At 45.2% G+C, this 19,817-nt stretch overlaps 1 protein-coding gene across 8 annotated transcripts in view; it reads right to left on the bottom strand.

Moving 5' to 3' along the window:
- Nucleotides 1-19,817, bottom strand: part of LOC137384908 (RNA-binding motif, single-stranded-interacting protein 3) — a 1,676,909-nt gene that overhangs the window by 272,882 nt on the left and 1,384,210 nt on the right. For 7 of the 8 annotated variants that reach the window (XM_068059619.1, XM_068059609.1, XM_068059648.1 and 4 more), the window contains one exon: nt 5,854-6,011. In XM_068059619.1, coding sequence (XP_067915720.1) covers nt 5,854-6,011 — 158 coding nt within the window. The remainder of the gene's footprint in view (nt 1-5,853; nt 6,012-19,817) is intronic. The other variant, XM_068059634.1, reaches the window with a different exon arrangement.

Raw genomic sequence — 19,817 nt, forward strand, 5'->3', positions numbered from 1 at the left:
ATTGGTTCTTTTGTAATTACTTTAGAGGAACAGGAGCAAGTGCTGACAGAGGTAGTAAGTTCAATCATTGTGTAAAAAAAAGGATAAACCCTGTTGCAGTCAAACCAGAGAAGGAGTGAAAAGGGAGCCTGAGACCCCCTCATCACCTGGTAACTATTTCCTTTTTCTCCCACTATGTTTAGGTGCTACCCCAATATTAGCAGCTGAGGTGGAGGCAGCCTGCTCAGTGTACTGCCTTGTTGCTGTGGATGACCATGGCGGGCGTCCTCTGGAGGAACGGGGCCTTGATGGCTCCATCCTACAGGGGGTCTTCAGCAATTGTGTTTGAGTATCCCCTGTGTGCTCACCTGCTGGAGGTAAGGGGGTCAAGTGTTGGACGGGAGGACAAAAGGCCACTTACCCTGGGGGTGACCTGAAAGGCAGGCCCCAGGGCAGCTGGCACGCATTCCTCCTCCATCTGTCTGCATGATGCCACCTGCCTCTGCTACATGGAGCCCATGGCAACAATGATGGAGTGCAGGTCAGATCACATATGGCTCAAGTGCTCAACCAGACTCAACACGGAGCTCGCCAGACTCTCGACTGAGGAAGTTCAAATGCCTGGTATATGGCAGACATCATGGTTTGCATGGACTCCTCCATGGCAGATGCTAAACCAGGCATGACCTCAAGCATCTCCGACATATTTTTCACATGACTTTGTTGCATAACCAGCAGACTTCTCATGGCCACAGAGGATCGTCATTAGCGTGAGGCTGAGCAGGGGCCTGGTCTCCAGACCTCCAATTGTCAGGTGACTCAGCTGGCACATGCACCCTCAGCTGCTGGGATATGTCTGTGTTCTGCCCACCAGATTGTGATTCAGAATTTAATCTTCAACCCCCCGCAGACCATGTGGGTGTATTTGCGCTGGCAGAGGTGGAAGAAGAGACAGGTGATGGTGCACCCTCTGGGGCGTTGGTTTCTTCTTCCTCCCCAGAGGAGGGTTCTTGGGCCACACGGCGCACTGTGTTTCAAGTGCAGGCACCTTCTGTGGAGCCACAAACAGAGGCACTTTAAGCATCTGCTTCACATGAGTTCACACAATTTTCTACAGTTTCCACAAGACGAGAGATGAATTTCATCCTTACACCTTGTGGCTCCTGCCTTGCCATCTCCGCTTGCCCTGCCTCCCTCAGGATCTCTGAAGCCTCTTCCTCAGCCGTGGTCAGCAGCCTGATGTCAGAGACCCTTCCTTCTATCTTAGTGCGCTTACGCTGGGTGTGGCTTCATTTATCCTGCAACAGACAGTGCAGATTTAATGACATGCAAATGATGCATTACAACCATTGCATACACGCATCAACATCACTCATTCTGCACTGGCTTTCGCACAACACGTCCAATCACATAACAAAATGCCAATCTTCATCATTTATTAAATGGAACCAAGGCTGCTCACACATTCCACTGCATTCCTTGTGTACCCTGTTCTATGGAAGGAAATAATGCAGCAGCTTCACCAGGACCACTTACCCTCGCCGAACTGAGCAAGTCATTGATGCACTTGCAGCACTGTACCCATGTTCTATGAATTACCCCACGACCTCCTCTGCTACCTCCATCCAGGCCAAATTGGTGAGCCAGGAGGGTCTTCTGACTCCATCTGCAGGGAGGAGGAGCTCCCGCCTTTCCCTGACGGCCTGGAGGAGAACCTGCAGGGAGGCATCACTGAACCGTGGGGCAGGACCCTGTCTGCTGACTGCCATGTGATTCACTTTGGCTGTAGAGAAAATAAATAATATGAAGCTGGTGGCGACTTTCACAAAATACAGGAGGCAAAAACATTTTGATTTAAGTGAAAGCTTCAATTTAAGTTAATATGAAGATACTTACATCAAAGGAAGGCTGCTGATCTCAGAGGCTGCAAGCTTTATATCTGCGGCGATCATGGTGTTTGGGACAGTGACGGTGGGTTCCACCAATGAAAGGCTGCCCCCGCTGCATGATCCCATGTGTTTCCTGCGACCATTGCCACAAGGCTAATTTAAATACAAAATTGTGTGGGAAACAGGATTTCCGGGGGAGCGGAAGTTACGACAATTTCCAGTCCCACTGTTGAAAACGCTGCGGCATTCATAAGATTCCACCCTGTGTATCTGTTCCAGCTGAGGTGCCAATTTATATGTTTTCTACCATTGTAGTTCTGGTGAGTTAAATTGCTTAGCTTTACTGTGTGGGATGGGGGGGGTTAGAGGAGAGATTATCTGTGGAGTTTAGTGCTTTTTTGTGAAAAGGGCAAACATGAGACTGTTTGTTAATTAAATTCAAAGCTGTGGGGATGCAGCGTAAACCCTGGGAATGGATTAGAAATTGTCTGAAGAATAAGAAGCAATGAATACTCATTAGAGGAGTTATGTCAGAATGGTGGGGGAGGTGTGGAGGGCAGTGAGAGTACTAAGTGGAGTGCCCCAGAAATCAGCACTGGGACTATTACTGTTTCTAATTTACACAAGCAACCTGGATTCGGAAACTCAAATTTTGTGGATGATACCAAACTAGGAGGGGCAGTGGAATTTGATGAGGCAACCCAGAATTGACAGAATAAGCTGGATCAGCTATGTAAGTACACAGAAAATGGAAAATGAAAGGTAACATAAGACAAGTGTAAAGTGCAATACATAGAAAAGAAAAATAGGTAATTCATGCACTCCATGAATAGTGTTGAAAAACTAAGGGTAAAGCTGTAAAAGACAGAGGAGTCTTAGTAGGCGTAATGCTAAATATTGCCAACCCATGCACAGCAGTAATCAGCAAAATCAACAATATGTTGAATTGCATAGCCAAACAGTGTAATACAAATCAGAATAAGAAATGAGCGATCTTTACAGCTGTCTAGTCAGACTGCACTTTGAATACTGTATCCAGTTCTGCTGACCAAAAACAAGAGAGATATTCAAGTGCTGGAGGCAGTGCTGAGAAGAGTCATGAGGCTGATCCGCAGTATCAGGGATATGATGTATTAAGGAAAGACGGGACAAACTTGGGCTTATCAGCCTAGAAAGGAAGTGCCCACGAGGTGATCTTATAGAGCAGGGATGTCCAACCTTTTCAGGCGGAGGGCCGCATTATGATTTTTGCTCAGCCCAGAGGGCTGGTGAGCAAAATTTCAAGATACAGGCACTAAAAAATTATCTTACTGATAAAAACAACAGCAAATGTGTTTTAGTGAAGAAGTTTTAAATGAGGAGACTAATTTATTGACTTACTTTATCGTCACTATACTGAAAACTGATTTAGTAACATACCTGACTCGATGGACAGAATGGCCTCCTTCGGTGCCGTAAGTAAATAACTCTTGACTCTCGCTCTCCCCGTCTCCCCTCTCTGTGTGTCTCTCTCTCCCCCCTTTGTCTGTCTGTCTCTCAATCTCTCACCCCTCCCTCTTTCTCCTTCTACCCCCTCTCTCTGTCTCCTTCTCAGCCCTCCCTCTGTATCTCTCCACCCGCCCCCCCACCCCCGTGTCTCCAGTATTCCCTGCTTCCCGCTCAGTGTTCCCCACTACATGTTCCTCACTCCCCACTCAGTGTTCCCTACTCAGTATTCCCCACTTCCCGCTCAGTGTTCTCCGCTCCCCCTGTCCCCCCGTTTCTCTGTCCCCTTTTTCTCTCTCTCTCTGCCCCCCACCGTCTCTCTGCCCCCTCTCTCTCTCTTTCTCTGTTCCCCCCCTCTCTCTCTCCCCTCTCTCTCTGTGTTCCCCCCCCGTCTCTCTCTGTTCTCATTTCTCCCTCTCTCTGTTCCCCCCTCTCTCTCTGTCTCTCCCCCTTCTCTCTCCCACTCTCACGCAGTTGCAGAGTGGAACGCTTAGCAGATGATTGGTCAGTTGTTTTAAAAACATTGCACTGACTGTTTCAAAGCTCACAGCTGCTGACATCGGGAACAGCTGTTTCCCAACAGACTTGGGGTTTTCCGGCAGTCTTTTTGAAAAAGTCAGAACCCATCGGAAAACCGAGTCTGTTGGAAAACGACTGTTCCTGATGTCAGCAGCTGTGAGCTGTGAAACTGACAGCGCGATGTTTTTGAAAAGGCCGCTCTGTAAGAAAAAGACAATGGGAACGTTGTCATCTCCAGTCACAGTGAGGATGAGGAACAGCCCCGGGAACAGTTTCCATCCTCAGGCCGGATGGAAACATTTGACGGGCCGGATCCTGGCCTGCGGGCCATATGTTGAACAGCCCTGTTATAGAGGTATATAAGATTGTTAAGGAAATAGAAAAAGTTAACCTAGATTGTTACTTCAAATTAAACTGTGGAAGTAGAACTGGAGGACACAAGTTAAAACTAGTGATTTTAGGACCTATATAGGAACACAGGAGCAGGAGCAGATCATTCATCCCCTCGAGCCTGTTCCACCATTCAATTAGATCATGGCTGATCTGTATCTCAATTCCATTTACCAGCCTTGGCTCCATAACCCTTCATACATTTCCCTAACAAAAATTTATGCATTTCAGATTTTAACTGTTCGATTGACTTAGCTTCAACAGCTTTTTGGGGAGAAAGTTCCTGATTTTCACTACCCTTTGCGTGAAGACATGATCTGCCTAGGTCTAACTCTCAGGTTATGTGCCCATGTTCTCGACTCCTCCACCAGAGGAAATAGTTTCTCTTTATCTGCCCTATAAAATCCTTTAATCATTTTAAACACCTCAATTAGATCACCCCTTAGTATACTATACTCAAGGGAATACAAGCCTAGTCTATGCAACCTGTCCTTATAATTTAACTCTTTCATGCTCATTCTGGTGAAGATGCATTGCACCCTGCCCAAAGCCAAGATATCCTTACTGAGGTGTAGTAAGCAGAACTGAATGCAAAACTCTAGATGCAGTCTAAGCAGTGCATAATACAACTTAATATAACAATATCAGGAAATTCTTTACAGAAGTGTGATCAACATTTGGAATATACTTACAGGTAGAGTTGGGGAGGCAAAGCCCCTGAAATAATTTAAGAAACAACTGGATGATATCATGGAAGGCATTAGGTTCTGTCTGAATAGATGACATAAGATGGGCTGAATGGTCTTCCTCATCCATAATTATCTTGTGACCTGAACTGTCAACACTATGGTGTGGATGCAGTGATTTTGTGTTATTTTGAGTTCAATCTTTCATGGTCTAACATGTGAGAGATGGTGTCTTTTTTCTCTGATAGTTTAGACAAGACCTCATGTACACCAGCCTGTACTTTTAGCCCTTTGAACCTATATTTTCAAGCCTTTGCAGTTGGTCTGCAGCTGATGTGCCTTATAGTAAATCATCAAGCGAGTCAAGTGACAAGATTCCTATTTGATTATGGGGAATATTTTCCTGTGTGTACAACTTTAAAAGAAAGTACTAGTTTACAATCAGAGTTTAGTGGAAAGATTTTACTATTTTAGACAGGAAAATATATCCCTATATACAAACTACTATTTGTGTGTTTTTGAGTATCAGTCAATGTAGCAAGTAGTGGTTCTCTTAAGGTGGCTGTTCAGATTGTCAGAAAAATCTCATCTTGCTGTGCTTCGTATAGAACATATCCATCACTGTCATTCATTTTTTATTGCCTTGCTGACTTCTTGAAGTAATTGGGGGGTTTCAGCTCATCCATGGATATGGGCAAAATTGAGATATACAGGTTGATTGGATCCTGTTCCTGCTGCTGCAGAGAAGAAAATATGTCATGCCCAATGGAAACTGACACAAGCAGTTCATCCATGAGTTTTATACGCCACCCGATTTTACTTCCAACAGGTAGATTATATTAAAATAACGCTCCATTTGATTTACTAGTGGCAACTTTATTGAAGGATAGGTTCCTGTCTCTCACCTGGCAAATCCCACCCCTCGGCTTACTCCATTTGCATCTCTTAATATCCTTGTGGAGATCACGTGGCCAAAAGGTTTCAGCATGTTCTCTAGTTCCTGCTCATCCATGGATATGGGCAGATTTGAGATATACAGGTTGGTTGGGTCCTGTTCCTGCTGCTGCAGAGAAAGAAAAAAAATATGATATGAATCTCTACAGTTCAAAGTGGAATAACTAAGAGTTCCAGATGTACAAAACCAAGACTACCAGAAAGAGCACAGTCAAATAATACAATGACAATTCAATTCAAAACTAATCACAAATCATAGTAAATACATCTTTAATCAATAAGAAAAACCATGACAATGTACAAGCACTACATTTTCTTATCAACTTTCAAAATCTGTTCACTTCTACTGTCTGTTTTAAAGAAAAAAATAAGCACACACACACATATACTTATATATGTACACACATACACATTTTTTTATTTGTTTGTGGGATGTGGGTGTCGCTGGCTTGGCCAGCATTTGTTGCCCATCCCTAATTGCCTTTGAACTGAGTGGCTTGTTAGGACTTTTAGAGGGCATTTTAAGAGGCAACCACATTGCTGTGGGTCTGGAGTCACATGTAGGCCAGACCAGGTAGGGACAGCAGATCCCTTCCCTAAAGGACCTTAGTGAACCAGATGGATTTTTAAAACAATCATCAATGGTTTCATGGTCACCATTAGACCAGCTTTTCAATTCCAGATTTATTATTTGAATTCAAATTTCACCATCTGCCATTGTGGAATTCGAACCCATGCCCTCAGAGCATTAGCCTGGGCTCTGGATTACTAGTCCAGTGACATTACCACTCCGCCATCGCCTCCCTGATAGACATATATATATTATTACATTTGCTACTTCTTGCCACATTCCATTAAGAGGATGCATGCAGTTCTTCTCCTTTGATGCACATAAGTAATGCTGGCTTTGTAGGAACTTTCCAAGGTTTTGTGACCGTCTACGTTGCAATTGCTGTCTGCCAGCGGCACTTTATGCTCACAATGCAGCTGGCTCTGCAGAACGCTTGATTTTATTTCTCAACCATCTCATTAAAAGTAATGTGCCGGGTATGTTTTGAGTTTTTCATTGTAACTGTTCATTCATTGCTTTCTTTTATTTTGCCCTTAACAGATGATCAGTGACCACTGTTTCTTACCGGCATACTAATAATAATAATTTGCTGAGTGATTCACTGCTGAGCCACTATTAAATCCGTGACTAATGGCTGACCCAAACCAATATTTGACAAACAAATTGGGGAATCAGTGCCCTTCCCTTTCCTTCACACTGTTCCTCTGTCCTTCCTAATTCCTAAAGTCACTGGCCCTTGTTGTCTGTGGCCTGACCACAGGCTCAAACCTGTTGCTTCCAAGGACATCACTGACCTTTTGGCAACTAAAGATGGGGTAGAAATGGTGCCTTTCTACCTCCCAAGAATAAATTAAGAAAAAGGATCTGTGATAGACGTGTGCTAATCAGGGCTTCTCTACCTAAAGGAGTGTTGGTGGCATTGCTACACCATGTGAATGCCTGATTAATTGTTATGCTATAAGGCTCTTCAGCACCCCAATTACAGCATGGCACTGCAAGAAAGAAGGCATGCCAGGGTGATCATGAGCCAGTGTTGGTGTTTGGTTAGGAAGACCTACCAGGCAATAATGTAAGGATCCTTCTTCCTACAGTCAGTCAGCAAATAGGCAAGTGCAAAGCTATGCTACTTACTGCATGGACTATTGCAGCTACCATGCAGCAGAAGGCTTGCACAAGAAGGAAAGAGTAATAGTCACCTGTGACCTGAAATTTGGCGGCATCTCCTTACAGGCATGATGCAGTGCTGAGCTATGGCATGGTGCAGCAGTGTAGCACAGAGGGTAATCCTCTTCACAAGCAGATCACGTAACACCACCTTTACTTCAGCAGCCATGACGCAAGGGGTTGGGCATTGTTTTCAGACTAATGCGTGCATGTATGATTCTCTTTCCCTTGATTTTGGTCTGACACATCTTATCCTCCTGCCCATTCAGCCTTGATTAAGGCTGCAAATGGGTTGAGATTCTTTTAAGGCTCTCCAAAATCTTCCTGCACATTTGTCCCCATCCTTTTCAATGGTAATGGTTTTAAGTAAAGACACACAAAAAAACAAATCATGGGTGGAATTTTACCCTCGCAGACGGAAGCCGTCCACCGACTGAAAAGTCGGTGGCGATCCCACCTCCTCCTGGCCTGGGGATCCAGTCTGGATTTTACAGTCCCCAGGCCTTTAACAGGTTTGAGGCGGGACTTCCACCTCATTGAGGCAGGAAGTCCCGCCTAATGGAGCTGCCAACCAATCAGTGGGCCGGCAACTCTTAGTCCCAGCAGCGCCACCAGGAGCGGTGCCACTGCTGGGACTGCAGCCCAGCTTGAAGAGGAGGAGGAAGGACGGCCCCGGGAAAAGCTAAGTTTTAGGGGCCTCGCCGGGGATGATCAGTCAGGCCCTGGTTAGGCAAGGGTGGTCAATTGGGGGGCAAGGGGTATGATGGACATTGGGAGTGGTTGGGGCATCGGGGGTAGCCTTCCGTTAGGCACAAGGTGCCAAACTAGTAGGGCAACCCCCTGCCCCCAGTTCCTCAGAGAGCCGCCTGCTTATGTCAGGCGGCTTTTCTCAGGCCTGGGCCGCCTGACCGGCCAAGGGTAAAATCCACGTGGTGGCGGACAAAGGCCCTTAAGTGGCCATCAATTAAGTGGCCCACTACCATCCCGCTCTTTGGGGGGGTGTAAAATTCTGGCCCCTATGTCAGAACATAGGAACAGAAGTAGGCCATTGAGCCCCTTGAGCCTGTCCTGCCATTCAATGAGATCATGGCTGTTCTGTGACCTAACTTTGCTTTTGTCCCATATCACTTCATACCTTTAGATAACAAAAATATATCAATCTCAGATTTAAAATTAACAGTTGATCTGGCATCAATTGTCATTTATGGACGAGAATTCCAAACTTCCACCACCCTTTATGTGTAGAAGTGTTTCCTAATTTCACCGCTGAAAAGTCGCCTCTAATTTTTAGATTATGCCTCTAGTCCTAGACTCCTCAACCAGTAAGGGAAAAAAAGAAATTTGATTGGTATCAAATTTTCCAGAAGACATCTCAGATTTTCCTGCTTTATCGCAACTGCAGCGCAATCAATGACACTGTAATAATTACAAAGCAGAACTAACAAATAATTTGGTTTAAAAATAACAAAGTTGCCTTACAAAACATACACAATACGAACACTACAGTATCAGAAGTGTCAATTACATGTTTATAAAATGCTTCAGGTTTCAACTTTTGCCTCAATTACCTTTTAACAGTCATTATAGGATGACAGCTATGGTGTAGGAGTGCCTTTCCAGACAGCATTTAAACTGTAAAATAAATTCCCGTATTTGGAAGGTACTGCTTTCTTAAGCTTATTAAATCCCAGTAATTGGTAACGGTTGCTGCATATTAAAACACAAAGTCTCATTCAGCTTTCTGAAAGCTCTAAAAATCTGATAACGTTCTGAGATACCTGAAATTGTAAAACACTTGTTGCTAAGACAGAGAGGTTGCAAAATTCAGATGCACAGTGTGGCCTCATTGATCCAAAACGGCATTCACAGAGTATACACACACTTCTGGTGTGACTTTAGCCAACTTGGTGAAGGCATTAGTGCCATTCAGTGAGCCTCTGCTTGAAGTATGCAGATGGTGACGTCAATCAGCTTGTATCTGACACCAGTGCTGCCATTCTGAAGCTCAATGTTCTAGCTAACACCTTCTCTTAACCTCACACAGCTGAACACGCTCCCAACAACAGGAATGGCCAACGCCATTTAAAGGAATCATCAACTACTTCAAGGCTAGTTATTGTTTGATTTCTACTGGGTGTTTCTGCAATCTTACAAGTCTTTGGTAGTTTCTAGAGTTCTTTAAAGTTGCAAAAGTCTACAGGGAGTGGTTTGGCACATGCTGAAGGATTTCATCTCGACATCAAGGATTCTGCACAAACCACTTGCTCTCAGACATGGGTGCGATAGTATACATTCCTCTGGCATGACAGGAGAATGAGCAGAGGTAACACAGAGGAGGATAAACTGCTGGAAGAGGGAGGAGGAGGAAGGGGAGAAGAGCTCTCAGCAGGAATCCTTATCTGCCCAGAGTGTTTCAGGAGCAACTCTCCTGCCTGAACTACAACAAAGAACTGTGTGTCAGATGTTTGCACTTCATTAAGGACATACTCACTGAAATCCGCCATCTGCTGCAACCACAACTGCAATATTAGAGCAGGACGCGGACAGCACTGCCAGTGGCTGCAAAGGTGACCGTGGCTATGAGCTTTTATGCATTGGGCTCCTTTAAGGCTGGAGCAGGAAATATTTGCAATATCTCCCAGTTTGCCATCCACTGTTGCATAAGGGGTTTCACTGAGGTCCTGCATTCCAAAAGATGTGAATGAATTTCAGTCTCTCTTTCCAGAGAGAAGCAGACAAGGGTTGTAGGTATTCCCATGGTGAAGGATGCTATTGACTGCACACACATCACTTTGCAGGCGCCACATGTCAACTCTGAGATGTATCACAACCGAAAGGGATTCCATTCCTTCACCATCCAGTTGGTGTGTGACCATATGAAACGAATCATGCAGGTCAATGCCCAGTATCCTGGTAGCAGTCATGATGCCTTCATTCTGTGTTGGTCCACTGTGCCTTTCAGCCATCACGACAAACCACAGGGTGGTTATTGGGCGACAAGGGCAATCCGGTGATGACTTGGCTGATGACTCCAGTATGCAACCCACATACGTGTGGGCAGTATGTATATAACGAAAGCTATGCTGCCACACAAAATATTACGCAGCAGACCATTGGAATGCTGAAACAACAATTCCACTGTCTGGACTGCTCTGGAGGAGCTCTGCAGTACTCAACAGAGCAGATGTCAAGATTTGTGATGGTCTGCTGCATACTGCACAACCTCTTGATCATGAGGACATAGCCCTTGCCAACAGCCATACGACAACCAGCTGAGAAGCAGGAGAAAGAGGAGGAAGAGGAAGGGAGGAGGCAAGACGGCCCCTGCCTGTGAGCGACTCAACTGAGTGTGATACGCGTAAATGTAACCCCATAGTCCCACACCTTACCTTCCCTCTGTTACTGGCCATCACCACATCCACTTGGCCACAATCCAAAAGTAAAAGCCAATACAGAATAAACATTCCAAAACAAATTTATCTATCAAACCATGCCATATTGCATACAAACATACACTAGCCACCCCTGTGTATTCCTTTAGTGGCCGTCTTCCCTATGCCTTTGCTTGTCCTCATGCTCATATGCAGTGCTCAACCAGTGGCTGCAGCACGGCTGGTGGAAGGCTGCTGACTTTCAGTGAAAGAAGCTGCAGATGGTCTTGCAGGATGACCTCAAGCAGCTCTGGCCCTGGAAGGCCAGTCTTTGAACTGTACCTTCTCGGCATTGGCAGCAGGAGTCTGGGCTGGCTGGGTGACATGCATCAGCAAGGGAACTGGCAGAGTGCCAAGGGTGGGAGGGGGAATGCTGTCATCTGAAAGGAGGACAGCAGGTTCTGTTCCAGAGTCACTGCTACTCCCCTGGGGCAGCACCTTAGCAATCCTAGTAATCTGTTGGAGAACAGATTGCTGGATTTTTGTGACACCCTGCAAGCCCCTTTGAACACTCATATCTGCAGACGTGATGGCAGGAATATGAGCGTGCATGATAGCAAACTGACCTTGCATGACAGCAAACTGACCTTGCATGACAGAAGACTGAGCTTCCACTGCAGCATCCAGATGTTGGGTGCTTTCTGTTTGTACTGCAATGGAAGCTGAGACATTGGCCATCATACACCAAATCATGATTGGATCCGCAGGTAAGATATTTCCCTTGGTTGGGGAGTCTAGAACCAGGGGACACAATTTCAAAATAAGGGTGAAGCCACTTAGGACAGAGATGAGGAGAAATTTCTTTATTCAAAGGGTTTTGAATCTTTGGAAATCTCTACCCCAGAGGGCTGTGGAAGCTCAGTCATTGAGTATGTTTAAAGTAGAGATTGACAGATTTCTAAATACCAATGACATAAAGGGATATGGGGATAGTGTGGGAAAAAGGCACTGAAGTGGATAATCAGCCATGATCATATTGAATGGAGGAGCAGGCTCGATGGGCTGAATGGCCTACTCCTGCTCCTATGTTCCTATGTCCTTAATACGTGCAGTGTCAGTATCTGAGCTGGTGGCTGCGAGTGTGAAATTGAGTGACAGTGTTTCTTCTTCATTACTGTATTCTTGCTCTGCCATCTATTGCCCTTCCATCACTCCCTCATCAGGTAGCAGTTCTTGAATATCGGAAAGGAGAAAAATACAAGGATAAGATTGTGGTGAGGAGGGGGAGGAAAGCAAGAGGTGCATGCTTACGTCATCTGCAGCTTGAAAATCAGATTGCTGGATGAGAGGGAAGTGGGATGTGTGCAAGAGGATTAGATATGGGGATACCATCATTTTCTATAGTTTCAACCCCACCGCTCATCATGGCCTCAACAATGGCCACTCCAATGATGGTGACCACTACCTCCTCCATGGGGACATGGAAATGTAGCCGCGCTTCTCCCTCACAGGCAACACGAAGTATGTGTGGTACCTGTATTGGAAGAAATGGAGCTGAGTAATCTCACATCACAAGCCTGCGCCTGCTTTTGACCTCTGTCCAATTCTGCCTCCAGACATTACTAAAGAAATCTGCCAACCACTAATTTGCAGTAAAAACTTCACTAATTAATAAGCCTATGATCTCATTGCATTTTGTTGTGAATTCAGAAAAGGAAACAACAATATAGCATGCAGATAACATAAATGTAGTAATGGTTTGGGATTCAAATCCTTTGGCCTAACAGTACAGAATGTGAAACTGTTTTCTGCACAAGAAGCTCTCCAGAGATAGCAAACTTCTGCCAAGAAGGGCAATGACTCAAATTGACCATACAAGATGTGGCTTATATTACAGTCCTTTGCCAAAAATCTGGTGACCCACACTGAATTTGACCTTTTCTTTCCTCCTGCATATTTGCTTGTTGTCTTGCTGAGAAACTGCATTACTAGGAGTTCAGACATCTTTCAGTCTGTGGCTGGTGACAGAATCTTTCCTAAAGTAGGCTTGGCTTACATGAGCAGGAATTCCATTTCTTGCTCTCCACTCAAAATTATGAATGATCTTTCAGTAAAAAGGAGAAAAGCCCAAGAAGTCACAGAATTGCAAAATGAAAATGTGTCAGAATCAGGAATGCAACCTTCCTCAACAAAAAAACAGCCAGTTGTAAAATTTATTAAAGCTCCTCAAAAATTACATACATAAATTCAAGATTGCAAATCTGCCTCAGTTACACAGAATTGCTGGAGCGGGGCACCTAGCAGTGTGCCCTGTTAGTTAGACTTGTTCGTGCATGTTTAAGTTTTAGGAATTTTTGCCCACGAAGTTGCTGGAAGTGCAGGCTGATAACAGCAAGGTGAAGGAAACAGGGCATCTGTGACCTTGATAGGGCAAACAGTGTATCTACATAACCAATGAGATTAAAGTATAGAGAAATAAACAGAGGAAGGACAAAGAAGGACAGTGGGTGAATTCAATGTTAAATCATGATAGATCCCAGCGGTGGTGGGAAGAGGCCCTTAAGTGGCTGTTAATAGACCACGTAAGGGCCTCAATTGGTTTCTGGGCAGGAAGGCCGTCGTCGGCCTATCCCACCCCCAGCAAAATCACTTGGTGACAGGGCGATGACAGGCGCTCCAGCCCCTCTGCCACCTGTCGCAATTCTATGGGTTTTCCACCTCCAATGCCACCTCAAGGGGGCCCATAAAATCCAGCCCAAAGAGATAGAAAAAAAGACTTAAAAGAGAAAAAAGATACAGAAAGGAAAAGTGAGAAAAAAATTACATTTTTAAAATCTCCAACAACAATTCACCTTCTGAAGGAATGAAACTCCACACTTTTAACTGGTTATTTTTTGGGCCAGAGAGGTTGATTGGCAGTCATTAACAATTATTACATTGTTAGAACAGTACTTGCTTTGTTAATTCCTAGATGTAACTTTCTGTGGCAAGTTTATTGGGCAATTAATGTGCAAATGCCACAACATAATGAAATTGTTGGAGGTTGTGGTTAGAGTGACATGCTGTTTTCGCGAAGCTAATAGTGAAGTGGCGCAAATCGTCCAGCAACTTTGGTGACTGGCAATTCATGGGGTATCTCTTCCTTACCACAAATTGCAGGTCTATATTAATAATGCTGTGCGTTGTTCAGATGGCATTAATATTCAGCAAATTCGACATCATTATTATTTGGTCAGCAAATAAATAGGCTATTGCAGCTTTGCAGTTTATAATACTTGATAAAATATCTGAGTCGAGCTTTGGCTGTGCAAATATAAAACTCTTGATATTTTGAACACAAATAATAACTTTGGTTCGCCGCTATCTACTGTAGCCATAGAAAACCGAACAAAATTGTGATTGGGTTAAATACACACCACTAGAGAATTAGCGACACAAAGCTATGTGAAGAATTTCCACCAATTGGCATCAATATGCACCCATGGAGAATAATATAAAGGCAGTCTTGGGTCACCCTGTTATGTAGGGTTTATATATAAAAGAATTAATAAATGAAACAGCACGTCCAAGTATCAGTATGCCTCATACTAAAGTAAAACACAATCCCAATTTTTCAAATCCATCTGTTAGCCTTCATTCCTTCAATCAGAATGATTATGAATGTAGGTATCCCTTGGTAACTGCATTCTTCTGCAATATAGCAGAAATGCAATGTGTGAGAAGGTAAAGATTAAAAACAAAAGGAAAATTAACAGCTGTCAATCAAAAATGGCTTTGAAGTCTTGTTTTGCACTGTGCCAACAATGTTTCTTGACAGAAGTGATCAATGAATTTATATTCCACCTAATTTTCAGATATTTTAAACAGGTACAGAAAGATTGGATTAAGGGAGAGAGAAAATAGACAGAAAGAAAAAGTAAGATTTTACAATTTTAAAATCTCCAGCAATTGAAACATAAAGACTCCATACTTGTAACAGTTAATTTTCAATGCCAGAGAGGTTGACTGACAGGCATTAATACTTATCACATAACCAAAAGGGTAATTAGGCTGAAATGGACAAGACTTAAATTTCTGTGGCAAATTTAGTTCCTATCTACCTTGCTAATACAACATTTCACATTATTACTGATACATTTCAATGGTGAGGTAGACAGCACGATGTCGTTTAAGCAAAGCTAATTGCAGAGCAGCGCAACCCAGACAGCACCTTTTGAATATCCACATTTATCCTTGCAGCTGTCCCGTGCCTGAAGTTGCTGTGCCATTTGCACAGAAATAATGGTGAGTGCAATTAGTCTCACTGTAATTTCGACAGCAAAATCTGCCCCGATATGTATGAGGTTATACCACAGTGAGTTCATTTTTCTCTCATAGTCCTTCACCTTGGTTTGAGGTTGTGCTTGCTGTTAATTATTAATTATTATGCTTTCATGAATTATTATGCTTTCAATCAGAAATTAGTTAACAATAACAGTGCAGTATCACATCAAACAGGATCAATATTTTTCACCAGGTAAGGGACTCTTTTTAAAATTAAAACTATTAAGTGCTTGACAGATGACTGCTCAGCATGAATTGGAATCTTCATTTGTATGTTTAGAGTGTGATGCCAATGTCTTAGCTGCTTCAGATTTTGGCATAGTCAAACAGCAAAGCACTACACTACTGTTCTGCCTTCAACAATGGTGCTTAGAGTGTTCAAATACATTTCAGAAATCTTGGGCAGGATTTTCCTTCTGGTGGCGGGAAACGGAAGTCGGACCATTTCCGCGTCCCGAACACATTCCCGGGGGAAACAGTCATTGGCCCCGATTTTGCACAGGGCGCCCCCTTAATTGGCCTGGAGATGGGTTTGGCATCCAATTAGCGGCCATGGGTGCAGGAACAGAGGTGGAACTGTTCAACTGTGGGCCCAATTTAAACGAACTCCAGCAACCATTACTGCTTTACCAACAGGTTTGAAGATCGTAGAATCATAGGATGAGCCAGGAACCTGGGGCAAGGCAGCCCCTCGATTCACTGATTGAGGTCCCCCTGGAGGCTTTAAGGGAGAGGATGGAGGTCCTTTTCCTGGAGGGTGGCAGGAGGAGGCCACCCACCCAGACTAATCAGGCGTGGATGGAGATAGCTGACAAAGTCAACAGAAAGAGTCTGGTGTGCAGAAATTGGAATCATTGTGGGAAGAGGTTTAATGATCTGATATGCTCTGGCAAGGTGAGTGCAACCCCCAACCCTCAAGACAGGCCTCTGGGTATGCATCCTCCAGCAGACACACCAGCTGAGGAGCCTGAGGGTGCATGCTGCTCCTGAACTTGGGAGGAGTGTGTGCCCAGGGCACTTTCTGATCTCTCAGTATGGCTCAGAGTCATCGTTCTGCTGAGGACCTGCCAGCACTGAAACATGCAGCTTCTAATGAATAAGAGCAGCTGGCACTGACCAATGAGGACAGCAGTGCCTTACCTTACATTGTTCTTGCAGGAGAAACAGGCTTGTAATGCTCATGAGAGGACCCAGAAAGGAGGAGGAATTCCCTACCTTCACATTATTACCACCATGGACGAGGGAGACATGGACATTGCCAAGGTCGCATCCCACGAGGAAGTCGGGCGAGGAAAAAAAAAAATCGGCATCCATAGTGGAGATGGTGATTAGAGAGTGTATTGTACGGCACTCCGTCCAGCAACATATCAAAGACTGAGATGCATTGGGAAGCCTCGGCACTGCAGAGGCTTTTTATCTCCAAGGCTCGTCTTCATGATCGCTTCCTGTGTCTCCCACAGGTCCAGACGTCGAGGCAATTAGAGCAACTCCTTCACCATCGTCAGGCCAAATACAGCAGCAGCCAAGCTCAGAAAAGGCACCATCACACCTTACAAACCCTCCACCGGTGCAGACACAGTCACCTCAGTGGGACCCGCAGATAGTTAGACAGGGTGGCACTGATTGATAAGCATGGCACTAGTGCGAACGAGTAGGTGCCAGAGGCAGAAACAGCTGTGGACAGTTCCCCTCGGAGGAGGAAGGACAGTCACAGCCCTGTTCAGAAGGGCACAGATGCAGGGCCTCGGGAGACACAGGAAAGGAGGCTCCACCTAGATGAGCAGCAGCAGATGTTCGCCCACATGTCCGTGTTCCCTGAGGCAGTGTGGGGTCATGGGCTGAGAATGGAAAAGAGTCCATCCAGCTCATATGCATCAGCATGACTCTGGGCATTGAACGCATGAGCTCCTCCATTGAGAGAGTGGCCAACCTCATGGAGAGCCATATGCGACATATACACGATGCATGCCACACAATCTAGCACGGCCCGGACAGTGACACTGATGGCACAGGGATGTCTGGAGGCTATGCCAGTTGCGCCCCAGCTGGTGCTCCCCTCCAGTCATCTGGAGCGCCATCCAAGGGCTGAGGCAGTCAGCAAGCAAGATGATGGTGCCTCCCCTCATGGAGCTCCATCATCATCAGTGTCCTCCTTGGCCCCTCTGATGGAGAGAGCATCTGTGCAGCAGGGCCCACTTATGGAGGCTGCCCCTGCATTGACGACAGTGCAACAAACTCTGGAGGTACTCCCATGAGCACCTCCACGATGAAGCCGACAGCCACATGCATCTCAGGCATAGGCAGAGACAAGAGAGCAGGCTGCCTCCCCCTCCTCCGAAGCCACAGGTGGAGTACCGCGTAGATGTGGACAAATGTGGAGGCAACCTTGTTGGGCACAGTGCTGAGTGAGTCACCGGGATGTCTTCTACCTGTAACTGTGCACTGTTTTCTGCTATGAACACCATATAAATATTGGCACATGAAACCAGATTTGTGAGCCTCCTTTTATTAATGACGGGACAAGAAAAGAGGTATGAAGTGGTGAAGGTGAGCAAGGGTCTGTCTATGGTGACAGTGGAACCTCTGGGCAGGTGTGCATTCTTTTTTGGCGGTAAGAGTTTACATGTTCCAGGCTGCATCTTCAATTGAAGTGCACAGGTAGCTCAGAGTGAGTTCCATACCATGCCATTCCTCCTGGATCAGATGCTGAAACACTTCTGAATCAGATGATCCCTGACGTTGATGGCATCCTGACGAGACCTCGAGCCCCAGCCACTTCCCTGTGCAGCCGGGGCATCTCGGTGTTCTACATCTTCCCCCTCCACCTCCTCTTCCAGGTCCCTCTCCTCCTCTACCTCCAATGAGCTGTGCCCCTCCAGGACCTTACCATCCTCAAGGTCCACACCTCACTGGAGGGCCATGGTATGGAGAGTGCAGCCGACCACCACAATGAGTGCAACACTTGCACGACTGTACTGTAGGGCATCACCTGACTGGTCCAGGCACTGGAACCGCATCTTCAGAAGCCCGATGTCCTGTTCAATGATTCACCGAGTAAACAGATGGCTTTGGTTGTATCACTGCTGTGGCTCTGTCTCAGACTTTCGTATATGGTGTGTGGCCATCCGTTCAAGGGATATCCCTTGACCCCTAAAATCCATCCATGCGCTTTAAGGACTGGAGTAAAGAGCTGCAGCAGCCTGGATCAGAGGAGGATGAAGGCGTCATGGCAGCTACCAGGAAACCAAGCACACACATGGAGGAAGCTCTTGTGGTCGCAGACCAACTGAACGTTGATAGGAGCGGAAGCCCTTCCTGTTGATGAATCTCACTGGTCGGTCACCAGGTGCCTTGATGGTCAAATAGGTGCAAGCGATGATGCCCTGACCCTGGGAGAATCCAGTGATGAAGGCAAAACCCACTGCCCTCTGTGCCTATGAGACCACATCTGTCTGGAATTGAATGTACTGTCCAGCTCTCGCAAATAGGGCATCAGTGGTGCGTAACCGTTTGCACCTGTGGAAGAGCCTGTCACTCTAGAATTGGCCTTTATAGCCACTCCAGGCGCTGCTTCACAAACCACTGACCACCTCCAGGCACTTATCCATTGTCTCTCGAGATAAGGAGGCCAAAGAAGGAACCTACAGCAGGTAGTGGGTTGGATGTACTTGTCGCTCTGGACAATATGTGATCAGAACATGAGCAGGGAAATGGCTGATATTTATTCGGCTATCTCCCCAAATGGCTGTCTGTGGTCTGAGTGGAATTTCACTTTCTGGAGGCTCAGTTGCACTATGATGGATGAGGGGTGGGATGAATGATTGATAGTAACTCATGAGATGCTACTGTTGAGCTAAGGGATATGCATGATCACCTGCAGCTAAATTAAAATAAATTAACACAGACAGACAGGTGGTTTCATAAAGACTTTTACTAGTGGGAAAAGAGATTCATGTCTGTTTAAACTGGTTATGCACATTCTCCTTTTAATCAAAGCATTACCTGAAAAAAATTAAACATTATGAAGATTTGCCTAGTACCTTAATTACATATGCTTTATATTTTTATACAACAAGCAGTTTATCCCTTTGTAAAAATTACCAGTATATTGTGCGCAGTTCCCATTGCACTTGAGCTGAGAAGGTTTGGGTTTAAAATGATAAAGGGATTCAACAGGGTAGATACAGAGAAATATTTTCTCTGGTGAGGGAATCCGGAACAAGGAGCATAATCTTAAAATTAAAGCTAGGCCATTTAGAAATGAAATCAAGATGCACCTTCCATAAAAGGGTTAGTGAAAATATGGAACTTTCTCCCCACAGAGTGTATTCTGGGACAACTGGAGCTTTCAAAACTGAGATTGATAGTTTTGTTAGGTAAGGGTGTCAAGGATATGGAGAAAAGGGGAGTAAATGAAGTCAAGAAATAGATCAGCCATGATCAAACTGAATGGCAGAACAGACTCAAAGGGGCTAATTGCCTATTT

This window comes from Heterodontus francisci, chromosome 2 (genome assembly GCF_036365525.1).
Source record: "Heterodontus francisci isolate sHetFra1 chromosome 2, sHetFra1.hap1, whole genome shotgun sequence".
Taxonomy (NCBI): Eukaryota; Metazoa; Chordata; class Chondrichthyes; order Heterodontiformes; family Heterodontidae; genus Heterodontus; species Heterodontus francisci.